At 39.0% G+C, this 27,682-nt stretch overlaps 1 protein-coding gene across 8 annotated transcripts in view; it reads left to right on the forward strand.

Annotated features, from left to right (window-relative positions):
- The window catches only part of BCAR3 (BCAR3 adaptor protein, NSP family member), a 114,791-nt gene that overhangs the window by 86,363 nt on the left and 746 nt on the right, over positions 1 to 27,682 (forward strand). For all 8 annotated transcript variants that reach the window (XM_052801529.1, XM_052801530.1, XM_052801531.1 and 5 more), the window contains 9 exons: positions 16,563 to 16,691; positions 17,856 to 18,298; positions 18,906 to 19,006; positions 20,808 to 21,448; positions 24,209 to 24,324; positions 25,188 to 25,359; positions 25,538 to 25,661; positions 26,494 to 26,706; positions 27,504 to 27,670. In XM_052801529.1, the coding sequence (XP_052657489.1) occupies positions 16,563 to 16,691; positions 17,856 to 18,298; positions 18,906 to 19,006; positions 20,808 to 21,448; positions 24,209 to 24,324; positions 25,188 to 25,359; positions 25,538 to 25,661; positions 26,494 to 26,706; positions 27,504 to 27,670 (2,106 nt within the window). The remainder of the gene's footprint in view (positions 1 to 16,562; positions 16,692 to 17,855; positions 18,299 to 18,905; positions 19,007 to 20,807; positions 21,449 to 24,208; positions 24,325 to 25,187; positions 25,360 to 25,537; positions 25,662 to 26,493; positions 26,707 to 27,503; positions 27,671 to 27,682) is intronic.

The following is a 27,682-nucleotide window of genomic DNA, read 5'->3' on the forward strand; positions in this document are numbered from 1 at the left end:
GTTAGACTAATGACAGCTAAGTCAGCAGGAGAGGGAAGAAAATATGAGGCATAAGTTGTGAACTAATTCTGAACAAAAGGAAATTAATGCCTTTTCATATTTTCTTTTTTTTTCCCAATCCAAGGAATAAATTGAAGGAGAGATGGGTGAGGCATTACAAAATTGCTTCATGTTTGTGCATGGGTTGGCAGACAGTAGATGGAGCTCAAGAATATGTATACTAGTTTTTGGTAGGCTCATTAAAACCTGCCAGTGGCTTCTTAATAGGAAGATGGCTAGTAGGAAAACCAGGCCTATTGCCAGATGACTTTAAAGTTTGTATGTTTTAGTTATAAAAGATGAGATTTTTTTCCAAAGGTATTTTGATCTCTTAAAGTGCAAATTAGGACCTAGTAGGAAGCTCACAAGCAGGTTGGGTGCTTATTTCTTGTAGCTGCCAATCTGGGTTTTTTATAAAAGTCAGATTTTCAGAGAGATTTATTCAAGCAGCACTGAAAACTAAATAGATGCAAATTCTGTTTTCTCACTATTCCTGTACAACTGCAGCATATTTCTGACTTTGCCTCACGGAACTGCAAGAGAGGAGGAAGAAATTATGCTGACCTCTCCCATACCACGCCCATGCAATGCAAACAAGTGTAATTACAGTTGCAGCTGTATCTATTGATTTATGATCAGAAGCTGCACCAACAACAGCCTGCAGGAAGTGATGTTATAGAAGAGAACATGAAAGAGTCAGTTCTATTAAGAATTGACACAGGAGTGGTAGGACATGAGCTGGGTGGTGGGACTTTATGTGCCTGTAGACAGTTGAGTTAGGAACAGATAAAAGTCAGCAACACTTTCTGACAGTGTTGTCATCCCCTTTCTTCCACTTATTCTACACTTTAAAAAGTGTTCAGCTGTAAACAGTTGGGTACTACCTGTTTTTGGAGGCATCCCCCAAAGAACTTGTTCGAGGCGGTGGGCTGTGTCTGAAGGACTAAGTACTAAGACTAAATGGTAGTGGGCATTGTGAAGATGTTTGCGTGGACACATTATTTATCAGTTGTTGTCCCCCATTTCCTGACTTTTTCTTACATTAGAAAGAACAAGTAACTAGTTATTTGTAGAGAAAAGTCTTGAGTATTAAATGAAGAATGTTTTAATCTGAAGACTTAAATGCTTTGATCTTCTTTGGGTTTTTTCTTTCAAATTTTATTCCTATTGTACTTTATTACAACCTTACCGGTGCCATTTTATAGCTACAGGTACTCACAACCATAGTTAGATTGTTTATATGCACTGTGTAATCCGTACGTATTTGTATTGCATATGACATCATTAGTCCAGCAACAGTGAGCAGCATGCTCTGGATTGGCTGCGTGCTGTATCAAATCAGATTTATGTTGTTGACCCTTGTACGGTACACCATGCCTTCTTTCATTTACAGCTGGCTTTCTGCTGGGATTGTTTACTTCCGTTTAGTGGACAGAAATCTAAAGCATTACATGTATTTCATTGAATATTGTTAGGCTGATTTAAATGCTTAAATGATTTGTTGATGTAGTAGTAAGTAACAGTGGCAAGCCACCAATTCCCTCATCTAATTTAGTCTGAAATTATTTCTCTGTAATATGAAATTATAATTCTGTGTGTGAATTATAAGCACTTCCATGAACATGAGTGGTATTTGGTTCAGAATAGCTTCCTGTAGATCTGCAGACTGTTTTGGTAACTTCAGACTATGTGTGAGTTTTTGAGCGTTTATATTTTTATGGAGTTTGGTTGCTTTACTTAAGCCACTTATAACTTCGAAGCCAAATAATTTTTTTTTTTAATGAGAGAAAAAGAAACTAAACCCTCCTAGAGAAATTATCCCTGCATTCTATCTTGTTTAACCTGTGACAATTAAAGCAGCCTAAGAGGATTCCCGCAGAGCAGGTTCACACTATCTAGTGTGAAGGCTTCAAACTCCTGCATATGCAATGTGCTGTGAGTGGAGCTGGACACAGTTTAGGTGTGTCAGGGGAACAGTCCCAATATGCAGTGCTGGGTAGGTGTAATTTAAACCACACCATGAAAACACCCTAAATAACTCTAGTGGCTTTGTAATAACACAGATGGGGTTGGCAGAGACACCTTAATTTCTCTTCCTGATGGACTATTAGGAACTCAACACAGAATATATGTTCAAGTGTTCTTAAACTCATGTGGCCTTGAATTCCATGAACTTAGAAATCCTTTCTAATAAACTTAGTTGTCAAAACTACTCTAGCCAGCCATCCTTAGAAACAGATGAAGGGATTGTCAGGTATTTTAAGATTCTTGGCAAGAATCTTTGAAAACAAAGAAATGAAGCTGATGGTTGATCTTTTGATGCTGGAGAACATTAGAAATACATGAATAGATTGACTGAGAGAGATTGTGTTTAATGTTTCTAAGGTGCAAGAAACAGATGGTTTATTTCTCATGTGCAGAGTCTAAGAACCCAAAGTACCAGCAAAAAGTTGCAGGACGGGAGAGTGAAAATGTAACTAAACCATCCTTTGTTTCTCTGAGTCAATATTTACAACTGTAAATCTTACCTATGTATGAAGTGTAATTTGGAGCAGCCTGAAGGCTGTTCTCAGTCATGCTGCCTGAAAACAGCTCCATGATAGCCAGCAGTGCAACAATTATCATACTATCACCCAGAGGTTTCTCATCTACTCTTTGAAATTCCTTCCAGTACTCTTAATTTTCATACTGCTGTATCACAGTGTCATGCAAAGGTACTGGTTCTGACTCTTAAGAATGTGTCATCCATTCATTGAACTATATTTGCAGGAGTCATGTTAACCTTCAATAAAAAAACAAAAATCCTATTAGTTTTGTTTAGAAAAAATTAGATTCACTATCTAAATAAAGCACTCTCTTTGCTGCCAGTTATACTGTTGGTAAAAAGTGTCAGCAGCTGCTGTACAAAATTGTACAGTATTATTTTTTAAGGTTCATTATTTCTGGCATTCTCACAGCATACATAATTTTTGATTCTTTACTTTATTACAGACAGGAAATAAGGAACTGGCAATTACCATTTGTAATTTATGCCCTGCTGTTCATGTTGAGCTGTGGATGTAACACTTAAACTTTTTTCACTGCTGCTTAGTAACAAGCCTTTCAAATGAAAAATAGACATGCCCACATTGAATACATATTAGGCCAGATTTACTGTCCAGATTGAGCTGTGCTATTCCCATTGAAGGGGGGAGATTGTGCCTACAATCTAGGGAATCTGTTGAAGATGTACCCATTATGTCCCTTTGCTCTCAGTAGGGAAAAGACTAGAGCGAGAATCTAGGTCCTGTTGAAAAGGCTCAGGAAGACGATTCATATGCAAAAACGTCATTCTTTGCCTCCCTTGAGTTTTTACTACTTGTTTTGGGGGAAGGAACCATATTGAGAATTATATCATTCAAACTAGACCAATAGAACTATATCGGTAAGAATCCCTGGGTAAACGAGTCATACAAGAAGTTGCAAAACTAATAGGTCTTTCTGTAAGACACGAATGTACGTGTAAAGTTACCAAGGCCTGGGGAAATATGCGTGTGTTAGCTAGTGAACTACAATAATGGTTGGATTTGCAATCTAGAACTTGAGAAAGTAGGAAAACATGAATACATAAAGGATACTGCATCCTCTCTCTTGTCACAAGTACCGTATCATGCCACTATGGGGATGTGGGTGGTGTTTTTTCTTTTTATGAAGTGCTTCATGTTGAACTCTTATTAGAACTGCCACTCCGACCCACAGTTTTTTGTAAAACTGGGGTTTTTTATTCTTGGTGATGATTGAGAACGTTTGTCTAAATTCGAGTGTAGGTTTACTCATTGCTAGGTCATAATACTTCTTGTCCCTTTTACCCCATAAAGAACTCCTCTGCTTTTTGGAACTTACTTCTAATTCTTTTCAGAGCAAAAGTGGCCCAGTAAACCAGTTGGTTTCTGCTGCCAGAGTAGATCAATATTGAGTTACTTGTTGTGATAGTTTCTGTTCATGATATTCCAAATGAAACCTTGGTGTATTGTGCAGTGATACTAATACATTCTCACCATCAGTATAAAGCAGAAATGCCTTGACTGATGCATTCTTGAATTTCATTTCCCTTTTTGTTATTTCCCCTCCTCCCCCCTTCTGTAAATTGGATTAGGGTGTTATTGTAAGAACTTCTTGATTAAGATTCTTCAAAAATACAGTCCTTGATGAGATGTCCTCCAACAGTACCAAAAACTCCAGACAAGAAGTCACAGTTGAGGCTTTTGTGTTTGGAGTTCTGCAGGGTATCTTTTCATCTTCTGTTCTCTGGCTACCTGCTAAAGCAATCCTACGGATTTCCTCAAAGTGGAAAAAGAACTTAAAGTAAATTAAAATATGCTGCAGCATAGAATAGGGAGAAGAGGAGGATGGTTTTACATTCTTAGTATTTTATCTACTCATTCATTGTCTGAGTTTGTCATAAACTACTTGGAGAGGCATTTCTTCTCCCTAGCTATAGCAGGGCTCCATCTTCAAAGTCATTATTTTCAGCTTCTTTTCTGAGCCAGTCTTTCATCCTTTTCCTTGCCAGGGTAATCACTTTTCAGTCCATTTAATGCTCTGATCTTTTATTCGTACAGAGTTTTCCTTTTCTCAAGAGTCACAGGCATAACATCTCCTATTCATGGCCAAGTAGTCTGACTAGCTTTATGAACATTCTGGTTTTAGTGCTTACCTTTGTGCTAGATACCTGCAAATCTTAGGTGGTCAAACAGGTAAGAGAACTTTATACATCACACTTCCTTTTCCTTGTTATCAAGACTGAGGTTTCCTTTTCTTTTTAGATAGGCTCTCCATCCCACTTGCCTTGAAAGGCAGTGTACGTTTTATGTCTTTTCTTTGCTCTGTGCTGCCGCTTGGTTTATGTGCTAAGTCCTGTTGCTTGATGCAGGCGCTGAGGGCACTTCAGGTTGTTCAGTCAGTGTGGGAAGGAAATACTCTATTGTTAGGTGAGAAGTATTGCCTTGCAAGTGATACCTGAGGATATCAATAAGCATTTAATATATGTGCTCTCCTAATTATGGAATATATTTGTTGCTGATGGAAAAAGACAAGTAACTCTTCCTTTTAACCACTGTTTGGGACTAATTTATTCCTAATCTGAGGTCCGAAACAGTACCATCCAAGTTATAAGTGACTGATCTCTTAAAAGTTTCTGTTTTTTAAGTGTTACAGGCTTTCTTGTACCCCGCAATCCAGTGCATTTTGTTTCCTTTCACCAAGTCTGTCAATTGGGCTGCTATGGAGGTGAGGTCTTGTCTCTAACAGCTATTATAATTAGCCAAGTTATTTGCCTTTTTTGCCTTTGTTCTTGAGAGTGCCTTATGTAGGATAGATTCTTTGCTGATGAGTGGTTTACTGGTCAGTAAGCTATGGACTATGCTGTCCAAGAGAACAGAATCACAGGCATAAATAAAACTGCTGCTTTTTATTTTGTTTTAGTGTTTATTTTCACTTTGCCAATCAGAGGTGTTCTTGAATTCAGTTTTTTCTTTCTCTAGCAGTTTGCACAATCCCATGGGACTATCACCAAGCTGAAGCTGTCCACTGATAGCTTTAAATACTAGAGGTACCTTGGTTGCACCACTAATACTGACCATACTGACAGTGTTGGTTTCTTCCTGTTTGTTCCAAGGGCTGCTTGCCAGAAGCTTCCTAATTAAAAATAAACAGATTTATAATTTTCCTTGGTTACCTAAGCTCTAAGGATGTAATTCTTATTTGAGTATGAAGAGTAACAGTCGTCAAACAGTAATCAACTGCTTTTCCTCCTCCTCTTTTTTTTTTTTTTTTTTTTGTTTTATGTGTATATTATTGATGATGCAGATAGAGGCATTGCATGATTGAGCTTGGAGCAACTGATTAAGCCTTCATCAGCACAGGGAGACAGTCAGGTATTGTATCTCATCAAGAAGAGAAGTTTGCCTTGAGCTGGTGGCTTAAATACATCTCTGAGTCAGGGGATGCCAAGATAGAGGAGCTAGGATTTCACTGGTGAGTGAAACAGATCACATGAGGATTCTGGCACTCTCTATATGGCATGCTGGAAGCAGGCATGCCAGCGGCTGCTGAATTGATAGCATCAGCTTCAGCTGTGGAAAGTGTCCGGACTGTTATGTGAGTAGGGGGGTGTAGCAGCTCTGGCAGGCAGTGGTGATACTAAAGAGCTTGCTAAACCTATGAAAACTGCTAATAGTGATCATTTGTCTTCAGTCTTGAGGAACCACAAACAGCAGAACTGAAAATGCCCAAGGACTATAATGTTTTTCAAATGCTGATTGCAGCACTTTGCTGCTTTTATCATCGTAGGTCTATTACGATGAGAGTCAAGGTAGGTGCCCTTTTTCAATAACAGTAAATACACAGTGTGCTAGTCAGTAATGCTGTTAGGTTTTGTTAGGAAGTGTTTGTTTTTATACAATGGTTGGGTACAGTGTGTTTCTGTTCTAAAGAACATCTTTAGCATTCACCATTCTCAGAGAGATGCTTAAACAACTTTCAGTTTCATGAGCTTGAAGCTGACTGTCTTTATGTTTAGGCACTAAACTAAAAATGCCTTGGTTTGGGACTTGCTGAAGAGAATTTTAGCAACGTTCCAAGCTTTCAGAATTTAACTTATCAAACCACTTGGTTCCCTAATTTTTTCACCTGTTTACTGAAAACATAGGCAATTGTGCTCAGGAGCTCAGTTTTTTTAAACACTTCAGACAATTTTGGACTTGTCCTTGTATTTTAGAACTTTTTAAATTACAAAGGTCACAAAATCATATGCTCATAGAATGGTTTGGGTTGGAAGGAACCTTTAAAGATCATCTAGTCCAATGCTCCTGCCATGGGCAGGGACATCTTTCACTTTATGCAAAAATGCACTATATGCAAAGAAAAAGCCTTTATAAATATTTTGAGCCAACTTACTTGAGCTTACACTTACGGAAGTGTCTAAGTGACTTGGGAATTGAATTGTAATCAGGTGAGGTATCTACTTTTGAGGATCTGTGAGCTACACCTAAGCTTTCAAATCTTTTTATTTAGATTTATGCTTGAATTGTTCTTTGAATAACAAAGTGTCAGCTCTGTAAGTCACTGTGTAATATGTATAGATTTTCTGGAGCACTTGCAATGAGGAAGGATGTGAAGGTTGCTATCTTCTGGCCTGTTGGCTTTCAAACTTTGATGGAGGCACTTAAAAGTTGGGAACAGCTGCCCCCATTCTCCTTCAGTGATTTAGCCTTTTAACTGTCCATTTCTGAAAGTGGGGTGTGGGGATCAGTCTTTTGGACACACTGAAAAAGTGACTCTGATCAGACTGTCTTCTCTTTCTCACTGGGACAAATGTCAGAAGTTATCATCAGAATAGAGAGCTAAAGATGCTCTCCTGTTACTGTAATTAATTTTCATTTTAATTCCAAATTTAAGGATAAGGCTTAACTCTTCTGTTCTAAACTTTAAAAATGACATTGGGTTTTATTGTTGGCTGTCAGAAGAGTTATAAAATCATTGTCCTTGACCATGCATGCCCTTTGTTTAACTTGGCATGAATTTCTAATACCTAAAATAATGGTGGTGTTGTCATGGCAACTTTCCGTTTAGTCTAATCCATATAGTCTCTAGAGAAACTGAAACATTAATACTGTTTGCTGTATGGAGGGTAAAAAATAAAACCTTTTATGTAGAAACAAATTATAGCTGGGCTCTTTCAAAAATAAGGTTCTATTTAAAGAGATTTGCAGCATTTAAAATAGATTTGAATGCATGTGTTCCAGCATGCAGATTTAGCATTAGCTGAATTTGAGGAACAGCTATTTTAAGAAGTTCTGATGGTAGGAAACTGGGGTGTGTTTGCTGAAGAGAAAGTGGCTGTAGGTATAGAAACAGCTGGTGGTCGAACCAAGGAAGGTCTGCACCTTGGGGCCAAATGATGTACGTACCGTGAAATGCCAAAGTGCCTAGGATGGGATGAATAACTGAGCCTAAGTTGTCGTCTTACTTAGTGTGTGAAAACATACCGCTTCAAGCAAAATCAGTTTGTGTAATTAGATGAGATAAATTCTTAGTTTTAATAGTAGTTACAATTGTGATGAAATACCAAATTGATCCATAAATAAGCATGCTAAAGTCCACAGCTACCTCTGAGAGATTCAGATTTTTTGTTGCACTGAGATAAATTCATTGTAATTGTGTTGTCCGATTCAATTGAAAACAGTATGTGGCCAAGCTCAGAGATGCCTCGTTGTGTCCCATCAAAGCACAGGAAACAGTACAGCGCTTGAGTACTCATATTTTGCTGTACTTAATTTTAGCGTATGAAATTAGAAACTCAATAGCAGATGTTTGATTTGTTTTCCCATATGTTAATAGAAAATATAATGATTAGTGTGGAATATCTGAACCTGGATCAACTCATTCTTCAGTCATGATGTGTCAATACCTTTTACAATCCCATTTGGTTTTAATAGCTGTTTACAGTTAAAGTCAGCTTCTATATTTGAGGAAAGTAAAGGAAACTTCAAGGTGAGGGGTTCTTATTTGTGGTTAAAAAAAAAAGAAAGTGAAGAGAGAATTCTAAATCGTGACTTATGCCACTTCCAAACCAAAATACTGTTCTTTAATTTTTGCATTTTTTGGAAGTTAAGAATTAAGTTATGACTAAATCAGTGATAAACAGTGACTTAAAAAAATGAAGACGTCTAAATTAATAAACTTAATTTTGCCACGAGACAGGTTTTTTTAGTTCTAGCTAGTGTGGTTGTCATGATCGGAGGGAAAGACCTTGAAGTTCAAGTATTTTCATTCTTAATTCTCTGCTATGATTCACCCTCAGCTGAAGCTGCACAAAAGGGGAAAGCCACTCAAATTATCAGGACTGCCAAGTTTTAAAACTTCCAACATGTTGATCTAGCTCATTACTGGGTAATGTACTAATGCTATGAATGTGGCATGTGTAAGAAGCCTTTTATAAACAGCTACTTATTGCAAGTGCCATCTCTTATCTTGGATGAATTGCAAACACTTTTTATAGATAGTAGATCTTAATTAATATTTCTTCAGTATGTGATGATCTAAATCTGTTTCACTGGCATCCTTGGGCTTCATGTATCCAGTTTCAGCATGTATGTGGAAGCAGTTGGATTTGATAACATGAATTTACAAGTCATCACCACCCAGCATTATGAGTCTGCCTTTCTGATGTTAGATCTGTTGTTGTTGGAGAGGGCCAGATGGGAGAAGACTGACTTACCAAAATGATGTGAAATTTTGTATAGCTCCCTGAACTTTGATTCCCCATTGTCTTGCCGCTGAATTTGAATTTTGATGAGTCTTACATAGTATAACTGTTTTCAATTTCCCATGGTAATTTTATACAGTTCATCAAACTTTCACTGCAGTATGCCCTCTGTCATAAATATATAGATGGCAGAGGGACCACTGGTGCTCTGTAAGTGATTCCTGTTCGATGGGAATGGGAACATTGTCCAGTAGATATTTATGCATTTAACTTCTTGGTAATACCTTTCATTTAGGTATTTCTCAGATTAAAACAAAAAAACTACACAATTTCTAAAATCCTTTAGATTTGGTAGTCAAAATCCCCAGGGTCACTGAGTGAGGAGATTAGGATTTAACTAACTCTAAACTCAGGATTTCTCAGGATCTGTATTCTAGAAATGAGGCTGTCCTCCTAGCTCTGAATGTGGTCACCTAGAAAATTAAGGAATTGTTATCCATGTAGTGTTGTAGTGGAAGGTGGATGCAGAGTCCGCTAGAATTAAATCTTTCCATTACCTTCAGTGAACATTAGACTGAACTTGGTACTAAAAGTCTTTTTTTATTTTCTTCCTCCCAAACAAATATCTCACTAGTTAATAAAAAATGGCTTCTTTTCTGTGAATGTCAGGCAGGTTATGTTATTCATAGCGGCAGACTGAGAACATGCACATGATGGAGTTTATTTGATTCTAAAGAGCTGTCATAGTCATGATGGAAATTTTCATGGTGATTTGTTATCTTTTCATCAGTAACCTCAAAAATTGTCACCTGTTACCTAAACAAGCACACAGAAGTCTTGTGGCTTCAAAATTGCCATTCTCCTGCATTAATTAATCTTTCTAAGTAGTTTTAGATTTCTTTCCTGTATCTTGGGCATGGCAAAAGTTTATATATTATTTATTCTATTTCTCAACCGGCCAATTAGGCCACTAGAAAATAAAAATAAAATCCTGTAGAAGTTGGCAGTCATCTGTGCAAAGAGACTTTTATCATCCATTTTGTACCTCCCGTTACTTAACATAGCACTTGTTAAAGTCCTGTCTGAACTTTGTGCATTGTGGAACATTAGAGAAAACTGCCCCTGTGAAGAACGCTGCCACCATTGTAGTTCAAAATGTCCAAGTTAATCAGAAAATGGTTTCCTAAATTTAGAAACTCCCTTTTGCCCATTAGTTCTTCCTCAAAAAAACTATTTCAGAAATAACTCTGTCCATGTGTTCTTGTCATTTTGTAAGTTCTTGGCTAATGATACTACTTTTCTGTACATGAGAAAATAAGGACCGATAAGAATGTTTTCAAAGAAAGATGGAGAGTCTGGTTCCACATGGGTATTATTTTAAATGCCTAGTACAAGTCTGTTGATTTTGGTGACTGATTAGTAGAGTTACAAGTGAAATGAAATACATTGTACTTATTATAAATAAAATTAAAACATATTATAAATTGGTGTAACTGTATATTTTAAAATGCTTGTACTCCTAGTACCGGACAGGCAGTCTAATGAGGATCACAAGAGCACAGGTTAGAGGCTTCAGGGATCCCTGCAGCCAGTGAAGTATATCTTGATCCAGAATTGGAACTTTGACAATAAAATGTTCATTTTCTGTATGAACAGGTTGATTGCTCTCTAGTGTTTTGGAAATAGAAGAATTTCATTAATTCTTTCACTTTTCCAGATGTTTTTAGTGTCCTGTGTCTGTGTGTCCCCTCCCTTCTTTCTCATCTCACATCTTTGTCTTCCCTCTTGGTATTTCCTGTCCCTGCCCCAGCATCCCCTTCACATTTTCTGTTGATTGGTCTTTTCTGTTAAATTATCCACTTGGCTAACAGCTATGTAAATCTCACAAAATTTAAGTTTTTGCTGAATCACAGAGTATGTCCCATTTCTCCTCATTTATTGGGAGATTCTATAGGACCTAGTGATTTTACAAGGTCAGAAAGTTGTAATTCAGAGTTCATGGTGCACTTAAGCAAATGTAGCAGGCCTCCAGTGTTAGAGAAAAGATGGATTTGGCAGAAAGCTGTAACAGGTTTAGTTTAGATAGATACAGTACATTTATTAAAAGTTTCAGAAAGGTACTGGCTTGACTTATTTCCTCAATCAAATCACACTTCAGTTTTCACAGAGCTGTTCTCATTTATCCCTAATAATTATCTCTTTTCTTTTTCTTTTTTTCTTGAAACCTTCAAAGCAACAGGAAATCAGGTGGTTCCAAGGCTGCTTGTTGGGCTAATTTAAATATCAGCTGGCAGAGCTCTGCAAAGCATGGGAAAATGATTAAGACTGGATGGAAATGTGGCCACCCGTAGTCATGTACCTGTAACAGTCCTTGGCTGTGCTTTAAGTAAATAATACTTTGCCAGAAGGATACAAAGAGAGGTGATATGAAATTCTGCATTATCAGAACTGAAGGAGATGACCTAGCAAGACAGATTTTTGGACCACTACCAAACTGTGTCTAAAAAGTCAAAGTCTTTCCCTCATAATTCAAGCTGTTTAAAAAAACAACAAACAAGCGAAAAAACCCCACTTGGTCACCTTAGAGAGGAATTAATTAATAACAATTGAGGTAAGCCACAAAAGCTAGAACACGTAAGATGCAACTTTGGGTATATATGTAGAAACCTGTGTGACTCTCCTCTCAGCTATTTTGGTATTCCATTGGTACATGTACTTCACTGGAGGTGTTGCAGATGGGAACTGGAGAAAGAGTCCACTGCCAGTAGGCAACAGAAATCACTGTGAGACTTCTATTTTGTTTACCACCAAACTCATACAGTAGATTATTCAGCACAATTAAAAATTATTCTAATCTAATGTGATAAATTCAGCTAGGATGGCTGGCACAAGAGCTTGATACAGCGAGTTTACTTTGGAGAGTGCCGAACACTCGAAGGAAAGTAACCCCTTGGATGCACAAACAACAGATTATTGTGAGAAATTCCCATTAAAATGTGTTCACAAGTTTCATAGGTACAACATATCTTGGTAGGTCCAGTCCTTTTTAAATTTACCCTAAGTAAGATCATATTTTGATGTTTTACTTCCTTAAACTTTGATATTTTCCAGGTTTTGGTACGCTAGATTAATATTTGCCTGAAAGAAATGTAAAATAATATGTAACATCAAGGGTAGCTTCTTCTATCTGTATGCACAGTCTGCTTTTAGTTGAATGGCCCTGAAGAAGAAATCCTTTGTGAAATATAATAAACTTGCATGACATTTATTAAAAACACTAAAATAACCGTGCTGACTGGAAATTCTTTTCCCCCGTCTAAACTCTTGGCTCTCTAGGTTTTCCATTGGGTATGTAAGTAGGATTGAGGGCTTTTGCTGGAGGTTGATAATATTGTATTGCTAGATAGTTTTGTATTTTTCTTTTAAAGACCTGTTCACAAAAACTTGCATGGCAGGAATATCTTAAAATAGGACCAGGACTGGAAACAATGCGACTAAAATGTGAACAAACAGTTCTGGAAAGCACATACTTAGGGGGAGTTCTTTGTAGGTCAGGAGGAGCATCTGTATTTGAAAAGAGTTCTGATAACTTGATTTGCTTTTATATGCCAGGGCTCTCTGACACGGTTGTTAGTATTTGGAAATCTTAAAGAATTTAAACTGGAAGTTTCCCTGTGTCACTTCAACCGTGTTTTGTTGCAGAATATACTGAAGTCTTTAATTTTTGCCCTAGATTTTTTTAAAATTTCTTTTTACCATCCACTTCACTATCTAGCTGTAAATGTAAATTCAGGTTTCTGTCATTGGGCAGGAACCAACAAAGTGTCTTAGACAAAGGCATAAACTGAGGACATAATACTAAATGAAGGTTTGTCACTATGAAGTTAGTGCGAATTTACCGCATACTATTACTGCCCGTTAACTTTTGGGTGCTATTGGGAAGTGCAGCTGAAGTATCTGCATCACGTTGTGTGGAATAGGTCACCTTTTCTTTTAAAAGAAGCCCATTGACAGAGCTAATTATGCTGTTCTAAGCTTACGCTCTTCCTTATTTACAGACTAACATGCCTGTGCAGGCTGTGCCTGGAGTGATTTTTGAGCCCCTATTTGAATGGTGTGAAGTTCAGTGTATGCAGAGATTCTTGCAGGACCAGGGGCCTTGGGGTATAGCGTTTAGCATAGAAATGCATAGGCTGGTACGATTACACAGTTCATCAGTCACACTTCTCCTTTAATGGATGTAGGTTGTATAAGAAATCAGTCTCGGCCAACAAAAAACTGTCCAGGAAGACACGCTATTACTAAACTTGCTTACTTAGGCAGTTTCCCCCCTGTGTATTTTGGGATTTGTGCTAGCCACAGGAGTTCTTCCACTAAGTTCAGAGTTGCATAAGGGTTATTTAAGCATGTTTGCTTCATTGCAGGAGATGGCTGACCTCTGGCAATCAGACTATGCTGAGTGTGGTAGACCATGGTGGAGATGATTTTTAACAAACCAATAATCATGAATGTTAACAATTTAGCTGGTTTGGATTCCTTAAATGTTTTTCTTGTTGTGTTGCTAGATGTGATTCAAGTGCAAGATGTGTCTCATTATGTTCATTCGAGTAGTGAAAAATCCATTTAACCACCAGAAGAAATTCTAGGTTTCTCTGCTGCTTTGTTATTCATGTGTATCTGTAACTTGATCATCCTGTTCTTTTAAGATAATTTGTGTCAGTACAATGGATGAAATTAATCCATACTCAAAGACCTATAGCTCTTTTTGCTGGCTAAGAGTCTAGCTCTCCTAAGCAAATTCAGTTATTGCATTTGTATGCAATAGTCTGTTCCATTTACAATAGCTTTGCCTACCACTGGGTACAGTGAGGTGCTTTTGGAATGATGGTAACAATTTGCACAGTAGTTTTGGGGTTTTTTTTTTTAAGATCTCTATTCAGTCAAAAGCATCTTTCAAAGACTTAAATACAATTCACGTTAAAGTAGTAGTTCCTTTCAGAAGATCAGCAAAATACACAGCTATGAATATAATAGATTTGTATACCATTACAGCTGAACGCTGTTGTTTAGATTGGAGAGGGGTACTTTAAAAGTTTTCCAGCCGCTTCCTTGTGCGGTCAGGGGAAGGGTGCTCTTGAAAGGTCTACTCTCAATTTGTGTGCTCTTCGCTCTACCCTCAGCTTATGTAAAAGCTATAATACTCGCTATCATTCTGTAGTAGTGGTAGTGAAATGGCTAACTGTTAATTCTGGAATCAATGCCAGTCAGCTTTAAATGGCTTCCAACCATTTCAGTTGGGAAATAAAGGTGGCAGGCATGTGCTACTAGTCCTTTAGCTATGTTAGTCTTGTAGGTCACAGAGGTTTGGAGTGTAAGGGGGATTTTTGGCCTTACTTGACTATGTTTTGATACTTTGATATGCCTTTGGACTTGAGTCCTCACTAAGCCTCTTCTATGACTCTTTCTACACACAGTAACTTAATCTCTTCACGTTGTACGTGGTTTTATGAAAGAGCCCTTGCAGTGAAGGTCTTTTTTTGTGGCCTAGTTTGTTCCTGCACAGACTTTTCTTCTCGTAAAGCTTGGGCGGAGTTGGTGAAAGACCTTGACTGTACAAAAGCACAAAGGATTTACTCCTTGTTGAAAATGATTGTCCATTTTGAACCACATTTGTATGGATGAATACCACCCTGATCTGGTTCACAGAAGCAAAACTGAGGTGAAAAGTGATTCTTTACCAGGTTGTTTTTATCTATTGCCTTCCTGTATAAGCTACTATGCTCATTTATGTTTATCTAAGAGAAGCCTTAGTTTTCTGAGAAAAGCAGAGAGGAGACTTTATCTTAGAATTTCTCTGGGCTCCCAGCATGTTTAAATAGTCTTGGCAGCAGGATGCCTCTTCTGGCATTATTCCACCAAAAATCTGCTGTCTAGTAATCTGTTGTAATTCAGTCTGCTTGAAATTGCAGGGAGGATTGTTGAAAGAAGTGCTAAACGTATGCCACCTGCTCCCACGGTTAGGTGCTGTGAGTATTCAGTCTGAAGAAGAAAATGTTATAGACAGCAGTGTTCACAGAAAGAATAGGATTGGTGGGTGACCATTCCCAGTTCTTTTTTAAATAATGTATGTGTTGTATATTTACATCATTGTGTCAGTGAAGGGAACCTGTGAGCTTTGGCTTATATCTAGAGCTAAGAAAAAAATCCATAATGCACTGGGGCAAAACATTGCATTTTAGTCTGCTCTCCAACTGGAGGCCTCTCTCCCTCTCTTTTTTAAAATGTAATCTCTTTTAAGAGAGGGTAGACTCTGATTCTTTGATCAACGTAGAACATGTTCCCTGCAATGAACCTGCTTCTCTTGGGTATCTTAGGCTTTGGAAACTCTTCAGCAAGAGTAAAGATGGGCTGGAGTCCCCAGCCCTTAGAGAATCTAAGGAAGTCCAGAGAACTTCCTTCCACTGAGTGCTTATGAAAGAGTACATGACAACTCTCTAGAGAAGATACTGCACCTTGCTTTGTTAGCAGCACTGCATCCACAAGAAGGACTAATGAGCCAGAGTGGTCCAGCATGGAAGCTGTACTCCAAGAAGAGATGAAGATGGAAATTTTCCAGAAAATCTTATAGTTGTATAGTGGTGATGGAGATACCTCCAAGCAGATACCATGCTTTTTGTGCTAAGGGGCAACAAGAGCTTTTTTCCCTGAAGAAGGGAACATCTTGGACATGCAGATTTAATGACCATTAGAAGTAAGCCCTTTAAGGCTGAAATTTTACTTTGGCAAACTGTTTTTTAGTGCAACAGAAGTATTGAACAACTATGTCTGTTCAGGTTAGCCTGTCTTGATGCATTTGGAATGTTCTTAATTGGATGGGTTCAAAGAGGGGGGAGGGGGAAAGAATCCGAATTTAAAATGGAAGTTTAAACGGGGAAAAATATTGCAGCAGGGCAGGTCCAGCTCCATTTTTTTGGGTATAGTTAGAATTCTTATGGGAAGAGGAAGTAAGAGAAGTGACTTTGTAGGTGTGTCATTATTAGCTTGGTGTACAGACAGAACACTTTGCTCTGTTCCGTGCAGTGTATAACAATCACATGTTATCTCACTGAATGCTGGATTTTGCAAATATAATCTAGAGAGCGAAGTCAAGCCAGCCTGCTAAAAGCAGCACCTGCATTCCCGTGGCTAGTGCAGATCACGTGATGGAAGTTATAAGCCAGGTAAAATGTTAATCGCTAAACTTGGCACAATAGAAACTTTTAATCTTTTATTGCAGTTTTCTAGGGAGAGGCAAGTTATGGACAACAGCCCAGAAAAACTGAAGAAGGAGTTAGAGGAAGAACTGCAGCTAAGCAGTGAAGACTTGCGTAGCCACGCCTGGTACCACGGACGTATTCCTCGGCAGGTATGTGGTCTTTGCATTGCCAAATGTGCTTTGAGCCTTTATAGACAAGCAGAATTGGACTGAAGTACTGTACACATCTCTGATATCTGCATTAATTTAGAAGAAACGTATTGCTTATTCGTGTGAAAACCACGGTATTTATCACAGCTTGGCATAAAATGAGGCTGAGGAAGGATTCAGGGCAGATGCTGGTGGAAGATACAGATATTTCAGGATTTGTGTGCACTGAATAAAGGTGGAAATGGAATTTAAGCTTTACATGAGAATACTATCCCTACATACCGTTCAGACACACTGACGTTAATTTGGTTCAGTATTCTTAACCAAAGTTAAAATGTTCGTGCTTATTTTCTTTTTTGCACTTGGAATTTGGGGAGGGAAAAAACCGCACTACAAAATCTATGCAATAACTTAATTTTGATCCTTACAAACGTAGTTAAAAATACGTTAAAGCTGTCGTTGGACTGGAGCTTAGGTTCCCAGAGCACCTGGAGCTCCCCCTGCGGGCCTCCGGCCGGTGCATCCCCGGCTCTCAGCAGAGCTGCGAGCTGCCTGCTGCCCTTCGCCTGAGTAAGGAAAGCAGGCCTAGCAGCCACATACACTGCTCTTAATCTTAACTGCTAGATGCGTAGTTTATCACAGGGAAGGACTACCTCAAAACAGAAAACAGGATTTCTCTGACTCTTCCTAGTACTATGCACTATTCACAAAGAAGAAAAAATGAAAGCTTCCGTCACTCAAGGTAATAATGAAAGGACAATTTCTGGGGTCCTGTAGTAATGGCTTTTCCACTTCAGTGTGACTGTCTATTCAGATGCTTGAAACTCTAAAATCCTGAGTCATTGCTTTTCCCTTCGTGTCTTATTTTCTATTAGCAAACTAGAAGAAATACATATGCAAAAGTGGGTCATGCTTCTGGCTGCTGGGCATTTTTTCAGAAGCCCCTCCAAATCTCTGCTGTGCGATGAGCTCTTCCTTTTAGAATTTGAGACATCATTCTTCTACCACACTTCGTGCTTTGCTTTGTATTTCTGGCTTTGTCTGTCCTCCCAGAGCAGCCAAATTAAGTCCTATGTTTAAGACTCTTTTGTTGTGATGTGTTGTTTGACTATGTTTTTTTCTGATTCTGAAAGTATTTTTTTGTATAATTCTTTTTCCTCAAAGGTGGCAGAAGGCCTAGTTCAGAGAGATGGAGATTTTCTGATCAGGGATTCTCTCTCCAGTCCTGGGAACTTTGTTCTTACCTGTCAGTGGAAAAATACCTCTCAGCATTTTAAAATCAACAGAACAGTTCTAAGACTCAATGAAGCCTACTGCCGTGTTCAGTATCAGTTTGAACTTGAAAGTTTCGACAGTATCCCCGGCTTAGTTAGATACTATGTTGGGAATCGCACACCAATATCAAAGCAGAGTGGAGCAATTATTTTTCAGCCTATCAACAGGACTGTGCCTCTCAGGTGTCTAGAAGAAAAGTATGGTGTAACTCCAGTCCGACAAAAAGAGCCAAATATCCCTGAAGGAAAAACAGAAACTGCAAAAAGGCTGAGTCTTGGTATATCCAGCATGCAATCCCCGGAGCAGAGCATACCCAGAGGAAATCTTCTGAGGTACTTGAATTTTGCTGTCCTTATGGAGGGAAATGAGGTAACTCTATCGGCTCCCACTGTAGGTGATGTGAATTTTCACCCTGATTTTAGATGGAAGACTAGGAGTGAGGGTTTGCTGATTTTTAGCAAAGGATTTTTTAGGCCCTAAAAATCAGCAAACCCACAGAGCGAGAGCAAATGTAGACTCTGGAAGCACAACAGCAGTGCAAGTTGTTCTTCAGTGACTTGGCAAATCTTGACTAGTATAAGACAAAGGATTAAAATAAAATCTTGCTGCTGCTCCAGAGAAGTCTTTCCTTCCATATTTGACTTCTGCGATAAAAATACCAAGTGTGGGATAATGGATCCTAACTTCAGTGTCCCAAATCAAATCTTCCATTCTCAACATTCAAAGAAACACCCTCACGAATGCCACAGGGTCACACATATTATAGCCCATTTCATTGCTACTGCAACAGCATGAAGTGTACCTTTTATTCTTACAAGCTGCCCAAGTGGAAAGCTAATGATCCTTGCACTGATAATGATATTTTCTGGCAATTAGGTATGTATGTTAAGAATGTTGGATATACTGATATGGTTTTGTTTGCATTTTTGTTTACCCTAGAAACAAAGAAAAAAGTGGTAGCCAGCCAGCTAGTTTGGATCACGTTCTGGAGAAAAGATTCCCTTTAAAGGCTCATCAGTCAGAGAGCTATCTGCTAATAGGTATGTTTTGTAATTAAATGTTTCACACTTAGAATCTGTGTATGCCCAGGTGGTCTGTTACACTTAGACCAAAGTGAGACTGTTGGGTGTTCTGAATACTGTATATACAGTTACATTTAATGGCCAATGTAAGCTGTGTTAGCATACTGCTTGCTCTTTAAGTCATTGGAACAGGGTTTTTATTTATAACGCACCAGCTAGTTGAGTACCTTAGCACGCAACTCAGCAGGCTTCCACACCAAAAAAATGACAGCTACAGTTGGCATTAATATCCTTTTTGACAGTATTACCTTTCCTCACTTGTGCTTTACAAGAACTGACTTGTTTCACTCATGTCATTCTGACAGAAGTCTATTAAGTAGAAGTGGTGTTTCATGGAAATCCTGGTAACTGCTTTTTCTCAGGGTAAAGTGTGCAGACGTGGTGGTGTTCCTCACCAGGAGAAAAGCATTACTCTTCCCCCCTCTGCTGCACCATCCCTTTTGCTTTTCATTCCTTTTGCTGCTGTCTGGTTCCATGGCCACTGTCATTGCCTTCCTCCAGTGATACAAGGTGTACCAACACTTGATCAGTTGTTGATTGTGGCTTTTTCTTTCTCAGATTCTTCAGAAGTTTAAGCAATTGTTTCAATACTAATATACTGTGTAAGGAAGCTTGCAATGATGCATCTATTCCCATGTGGACAAATTCTAATGTTTGACTTCCAAGGCTGCTAGTCGTTTTGAATATAGTAGCTGTTAACATTTATAGTGCCTATTGTGGAAAGACTTCTGGAAACAAAGATAATATTAAGTATTTGTATAGTGAGACTGTGTTTTGATAGAAAGGGTGTGCTCCTGTGTTTAACAGTGCGATGGACAGACGTTCATAAAACAAGTTTCTGTCCATCTGTAGTTGAATTGATTATCTTATTCCAATCCATGGCTGCAAGAACTTTTCTTTTGGTACTGTAACTATTAACCTGAAGAGTACTGCTGTGCATTTTGTCATGGGGTCCTCCGAGCAGGTTCTGGTAGCATACTGCTTATGAGTGGTGACAGGCTGTGATTTGCAGATTTTGTTGTTTGCATAAATTGAGAGCCAGCTGGAAACAAGCAGTAAAGCCCACATGATGCAACTGGCCACTTTGCTGTAGATACCAGCAAATGCACTGAGAACTGCAGATTGGGAATGTCTGATATAGGGTTCAGTCCTATACCGGATGCCGAGGTTTGTGTATGCAACGAGTACAGGATGAGGCATAAATACACAGAAGTATATGGATGTGTTTCTCCAGCTCTTCAAATCAGCTACTGTTTAGCAAAAAGATTACCATCCCTGAAATTCATTCCTTCCATACCATATTGCACGTTCAGGCTTGACTTTGGGAAACTTTTCTTTCATCTCAAACTTGTCACTCAGAAATGACTCATCTTTTATGTGGTGTGGCTGGAAGTTTCTGTTTTTATAGCCTAGATCAGGTTACAAAGAAACCTCCTATTCCAAGCCATGGAGACTATCCAGCTCTGACAGTATAGCCTATGTACGCAGCAGGGACTGGAATTATTGTCAGCATTACCACAGAATAATATTATGGTGCAGCTGTTCTGTGTATTTGGGATTTTGGGAGGATCAGCAAGTGAATGGAATTTGCTGGCTAGCTCATTCCTCAAAATATAATTTCATATACATTTTTGTCAGTGAATAATTGACATGATCTGACAATATTTTCCTCAGGAAATAGCATTAAGAGATGAACCCTGGGACAGGCATCAGGAATTGCATGTGTTTTGGCCTTCTAAAATACCATTTTCCCCTGCAGGCTCAAGACAACCATCTCGATTACCTGAAGCAGATGCAGACTCCTGTCCAAGCTCTCCTGCATTTAGAACAGGCAGTGAACCTTCTCTAAGGCCCACAGTTGTTCAGAGAGTCACCTCTGAGTCACAAGTAGGGGAAGCTCTTAGAGGATCAGACAGTCAGCTCTGCCCGAAGCCTCCACCTAAACCCAGCAAAGCACCGCTGATGAAGCCCCCAGATTCTCCTTTGGCTTCCCACAGTTCAGAAGGACACTATTGTGAACTAAGCCCTGCCAGAGATCCTGCAGCAACAAAACAACATTTATGTCAGAAAAACAGCTATGTGGAACAACTGACACGAAAGGAGAGGGGAACACACTCATTCAGGAACTCTGTAACAAACTATTTGATCCTGGAAGATGACCCTACAATGAACTCTGCAGATCCTTCAGAAGCTTCAGCTGGGATGGCTGAAGAAGACGGCATCTTTTCTGCACCTGTTTTTGAGACAGTGTCTAGTTTTAAACCGAATGATTTTGAATCCAAACTACTTCCTGCTGAAAACAAGCCATTGGAAACATCAATGTTAAGAAGAGTTAAGGAGCTTTTCACCAACAACAATCCAAAGGTTATTGCACAGCATATTCTTAGAATGGACTGCAAGGTAAAAAAAAAAAAAAAGAAAAAAAAAATTAATTAATTTTCTCACATTTTATTTTATAATGTGCAAGTTTAGATTTTTTAAAGAACTGATTGGAAAAGATTCATGGGTAGATTTGCAGCTAATGTAATAATGTATTGACTTGCTTGCAGGAATTTTTAGGATGGTGGGGTTTTTTTTTTCCATTTGAAGAATGTCAACAAACCCTTTGGACTAAAGGTCTCCCACCATCCGTGACTTTAGACTCAAATTCTCAGTGTTCCATACATCTTTTTTCATCTCCTATTGGTTGCTGTATATCTGCGATTCAGCTTTTCTTCTATACCGGAGGAAGAGCTATCTATGCTGTAAACCATTGTGGAAAGAACTACTCGTGACAGGAAATAGCTAGTTAGCTTGCAAGGGCAAAGAGTAGACAGACATTACCTGGTTCCATACTGCTGACCATAATATAAGATGTTCAATGGAACTAAATATATTTAAAATTCTAAAACTAGCTGCTTTTCTAAATCTTTGTTATGAGTCTCTGTGTTACAGCTGGATAGGTGTTGTGGGAAAAGAGCTGTCAGGACTTCCGCATTTCTCTCCTATGAGAGAACTGTATTGCTAGTGGAATTGTTTAGAAAAACCTAAAAGCACAAAGAACTATTTTTCACAATGTAGACTTTGTTCAGCTGACAGGGCTTGGAGATCAGCTATTGGATCAGAAATATGGAAAGACAAGAGAAGTCATCTCCTAATGAAATGATGACTTTGTGTAATAAAAGAAATGCAACTGCAGTTGAATCTGTACCACTTTTCTGGGATGAGTGCTGTACCTGCCACTGAGCAGCTACAGGAACCAAGTGTCATGGGCTTTGTTGGCTTTTGGTTGTTATTTTTTTAAGAGCAGCTTGAGAAGCAACGCACATGGCCACTTACTGGGCAACTCCACTGCAGCCAAGAAAGGAAGTGGGAATGGTGGTGCTCCAGAAGAAACGGTGCCTGTAGCACTCCGCTAGTGTGCTGTTGCACTGATTCACACCATAGGTCAGAGATGGGGGCAGTTCACCGGAGCAGCAGTGGGACAAGTTTGTGTGAGTGCCTGCCAGCTGCTGGGTTCCTGCCAACAGCAGACACAGCTTTCCTCCTCAGTAGCAGTGTTGGCTGCTGCTAAGTGAGGCTTCCTGCAGACATGGTGACTCAGAAAAACTCGGCTCCACAACCGCTTGGTCTTTCCAGAAGTGATAGATTGTGGCTTCTTTACTATGGTTCAAAGAGTAGTAACAGCATTCTCTAACATTTTAGTTCCAAAATTCACCTTTTCCTCCTTTAACCTAGTAACAATAACCAGAATGACTTTTAATATATTGTTAAAGAGTATGCTGCTTGAAGGCATAGGATATGCATGCCTTAGAGAAGTAGTGAGGGGTTTTATATATATATTATATTCAGTTAGCTCATTATTAGCCTCCTGATTTTAAATCCTATAAACTTTGGAATGGGGCCAAGGAAACTGGCCTGCTGGAAGTGTGGGAGCCTGTACAATTAATTAGGAGTCACTGGAGTGTTTTACAGAAACAGATTTTTGGATTTTGGAGCAGGAACAGTGACTAGCTAGGACATGTAGAGAAGTCTATTTTAATCTTCATCTCACAGTGCTGCGAGCCAATGACTGTCATTTATTGGTAACTTGTTGCATACTACTGCATGGCTCAGAACTGCATGATACAATGAGATTGGCATGTGAACTTGGCCAGAATAAATGCTTTGTGCTGAGATGTGTGATAAGGCTGAAGTTCAGAGGTCTTCTCGTGGCATCAGTAGCTCAGTTTGCCTTTTAAATAATGACATTTCTAATTATGAAAGAAGCACCCATATGGTAAGTGATGGAGTGAAATCTGCCACTTGCATGCCTGAGAGGGCTTTTTGTGACAAAGGAGTAGAAATCAGTGTGTCTCCAGGGGCTTCATATCACTCCTGCATCTCTAGAAGTGAAACAGGTTTCTCTACAGTGCTAGATTTTGTATCAGTGAGGCTTGTTGTGTAGCCCAGATTGCTTTCATCTTTTCATAACCAAGAAAGCCTGCTGATGGGTGTATCATGAAACAGCAGGCAGATTGGTTTGTAAATGTGTCGACATACAGGCCTTAAACCAGCAGATAATCTCACATTATCATATTAATATGGTTTTGCTTGTAATTAGCATATATAATTGTTATTGATATAACCAGTAGCTAATACTGTATGTTTAAAAAGCAAAGACAAATTGGTGAGGGTGTCGGCTTTCACATACTGCCTTCATTAGGCACTCAACATTCAGTGTCCTCCTTAAAGTCCTTTTATTAATTAATCCTTCTGAGGACCCTGTGGTGTTATCCAAAAACATTCTGAGCAGTCGTCTTTTTAGAAATGAAGGTGGCGAAGTAAATGTGTACATCTTTAAGGCCAAAGAGCAGTGCCACCCTGACAAGGAAGAGGCCAAGAGAGCACCACATTCCCCGGAGCTTGCATATGAATCTCCTGCAAGTAGAAGTTTGATAAAGCATTTTGGTCACACCTTTTATATGTTTTCTGATGGCTGAATCATGCAAAAAATATTTTATTGGTCTTTTTGTGTAAGGTACTGAATGTGCATGTTAAGTTTTTCTTAGATGACTGTATTCTAGTGTTGCACGCTGTGCACTTAACTCCATATGCCCTGCACTAACCTGGAGGACTTCTACATGGCTAGGCTAAGTTAGTTAGTTTCAAAATTCATGCACAGATTTTTGCACTTGACAGGTGGCAAGGATACTAGAAGTTTCTGAAGAGATGAGGAAGATTATGGGAGTGAATTCTGGTCTTGAACTGATTACCTTGCCTTATGGACATCAACTGCGCCTTGACCTAATTGAAAGGTAAATGTTCCTGTTCCTGATTTCCAGGGCAGAGGGCCAGAAGATCAGAGCATTGCTACATTGTACTCTACATTTCCTCAGAGAATGCTCTCCTGCACGTTTTCTACATTCATGTGTACAGACAGAAGATAATTTAGTGAGATGGCATATGACTTTTTTTTTGCATACGAAAAATTCCTTAACATCATCGGGCAACTCCATACGTGTAATACAGGGAAAGGGGAATTCTATTGAAAGCAGGGTCCTCGGAGCTGCTGACACCCTCAGCTCTCCTTCAAGAGCTCAGGTAAACTAAAGTTCAGGGGACCTATAATCTAGCTGAGCATGTGTTTGTGGAAGAGACTGAAGGCAGTAGCCTTCTGCAACTGGGGAACAGGCTAGAGGATCTAGTAAAGTAAAAAATGATCAGCAAAGCTTTCTGTAAAACCTCTGTACAAGTTCTGGGGAACAATTAGGGTTTTTTCTATCCCTGATCTAGCTTTTCTACTTCTCTGATTCAGATTGCAGTACTTTGGTTGCTGAAATTTAGGGGGAAGGTCCCAGGGTTTGAGTGTGGACGACAAAGGGAGTTGGGGTAATTTTCCCAAAAGTGTTCATTCATTCACTGCCTGAGCAGAATGTTGTATAGTAGGAATATATTAAGAAAATTTATTGAATTTATTAAAACACAAATTCAAAGCCAACGTATATATATTCCATATAATGGCATTACTGCTCTTGATACAAAGATGTTGGTAAGTTTGCCAGGCACACTGTGATATTGAAATATACCTTTGAATTGATTTTCTCTGAACACATGTACAGCATAATGTATTATTAATGTAATAATTTGTAACCAGTAGTATAAATTGTTTCACTTACAGGCACAATACCATGGCAATAGGAATAGCTGTGGATATTTTGGGTTGCACAGGAAATCTGGAAGATAGAGCAGCAACATTAAATAGGATCATCCAAGTTGCAGTGGAGCTGAAGGACTCGCTGGGGGATTTGTATGCATTTTCTGCCATTATGAAAGCACTGGAAATGCCACAGGTAAAAATCTGTTTCCTTTATGTTCCAAAGCATGGAGTTGTTTGATGGTTTATTTAACTTATGCAATTTCTTCAAGACTAGAGAGATCATCAGGACAGAAACTTTGTCACTAGCAGTGTACTTTTCCTGTGAATTGCTACAGAGTCAATAATGGGTATTCTTTACTTTATATGAACAGATCACTAGGTTAGAACAAACCTGGACCTCTCTAAGACATCATTATACCCAGACTGCCATTATGTATGAAAAACAGCTGAAGCCATTTAGCAAAGCTTTGCATGAAGGACAAGAGGAGTGGAATAGTGAGTATGAGTTTCTATTTAGCCTTTTAACTCTCCCACTACTGGCTTCCTGTGTAGGGAGACGAGGCAGCTGCTGTTTTGATAGCTGTGCATCGTATGTTAAAATGACTATGTGAACTTGTATAATGCAGTGTAAGACAATGAAATAGAAGTATGTGCTTGTGTGCATGTATGTATCCATGCAGAACGTAACAAACATTCTGCCCAAACCCACACTCCCTCTTTGTGGAGCAGAAACTGAAACACTGTGCCTCATCTTGCCTCAAAGACAGGAAAAAAATCTCCTTCTTCCTCAGACAAGAGTTACTTGTGACACATTTTGCTTTTTATTTGCTTTGCCTATTGGATCAGAGGATGAATCCTCAAATGCAAAGAATGGGTTAGTCAGACAATTCCTCTGATCACATCAGGTGCTCCTGCCTCAGATTCTTTGCAGCTCTGGTCTCCAAAGGGGTGCAAGGTGGAGATAACATTTCTCTGAACATCTCACTGAGAATGGGTAGAGAAGGAAAACTTTTTAGCCTCACAGAATTTATTGGAATGACCCAGATTTTAAATGTGTTTAAAATCTCTGTGTGCTACTGTCTAGTAATTCAGCAGCACCTTCTCCTGTAGCAAATTCAGTCTTCCAACGCTAATTTGTCTTGGCCTTCTCCCCCAGTCAGCTCACTGGGAACTGGTAGGAGAAGCATATCTGAGGTAAGGTGTTAACTTGAAAGATGGAAGACAAAGAGTAGCTTACTTTGAAAAGAATACTGCAGTTACAATACCTTCTTCAATTAGCAGGTTTTATAACGTCTGATGATATGATTTGTTTGTTACTCTATCCCAGAGACTGTCAGTGCTCCACAGAACAAAGTAACAGTGCCACTGCTGATGCCTCTCATTACCTTGATGGAGCGACAAGCTGTCGTTTTTGAAGGCATGGACCTGTGGGAAAGCAGTGACCAAAGCTGCGAAATAATGCTCAAGCACTTGGCCACAGCTCGTCAGATAGCACAGAATGCAGAAATGTACAGCTTGACTGCAGAACAGATGCTGGAAGGTAGGGAGCACCAGTAGGAGAAACTGCTGCACGTTAATAGAATGCGTGGGTTACATCTGAAGAACAAGGTCTCTCCCTAAGTGCCACTAAAAGTCAGTGCAAGAAACTCTTCTCCTCTTTCCTGGGAGCTGAGATAGTAGCAAATGTCCTGCAGGAAACTCCGTCTGAGGACAAGATCAATATTGTTTAAAAGCAGACAGTAAATTATTCATCGCTGTAGTTCTCCAGTAAGCAATAGAGCGTACATTTTTGCTAAGCATACTCATACTCAACTGAAGTACAGTAAGGACCAAGGATAACTTCCTGTCTTCTGTACAATTTGAAATTCCTACTCTGATTTTTGTGAATAAAACACCATCCATCGTAATAGGATTCTTTACGGCAGTGCAAGATGCAACACTTGACTGCTCGCAGCCAGAAAATAACAACATATTATAATGTGACTTACTTTGTGTTTTAAACTTGCAGTGAAAAAGTTGAGGGGAGAGAAATTTAAGTATTTCTGCAGGCAGCATGTATACATCAGTAATTATATTTGAGGTCAGGCTATAATGACAATTCTAGACCATCAGAATTGAGCAAAAAGGATAGTGTGTCCCTAGAGCCATTTGTGTGCTACTGGAATGTCACAGATGGAAAGGATTTTCACTGTTTTACTAGCTTGTTAAAATCATTGTGCAAAAGGAACCAGCACACTAAAGCTTATCTTATTAGGAGGGAATACAGTTTAAAGGCCATTTCTTCTGAATAAAAAACTTGCCTGATGGCGATATTGTGGGATTCTTTTTACTTACTAGGCTTCCAGCCCGATGAAGAGATGAGTGAAATCTTCAAGACAGAATTTCAAATGAGATTGCTCTGGGGCAGCAAAGGAGCACAAGTTAATCAAAACGAAAGATACGAGAAATTCAGCCAGATTTTAACTGCACTTTCCCGAAAACTGGAACCTCCTCCAGTGAAGCAGGTGGAACAATTA

The sequence above is a fragment of the Harpia harpyja genome, chromosome 11, assembly GCF_026419915.1.
Source record: "Harpia harpyja isolate bHarHar1 chromosome 11, bHarHar1 primary haplotype, whole genome shotgun sequence".
NCBI classification, from domain to species: Eukaryota; Metazoa; Chordata; class Aves; order Accipitriformes; family Accipitridae; genus Harpia; species Harpia harpyja.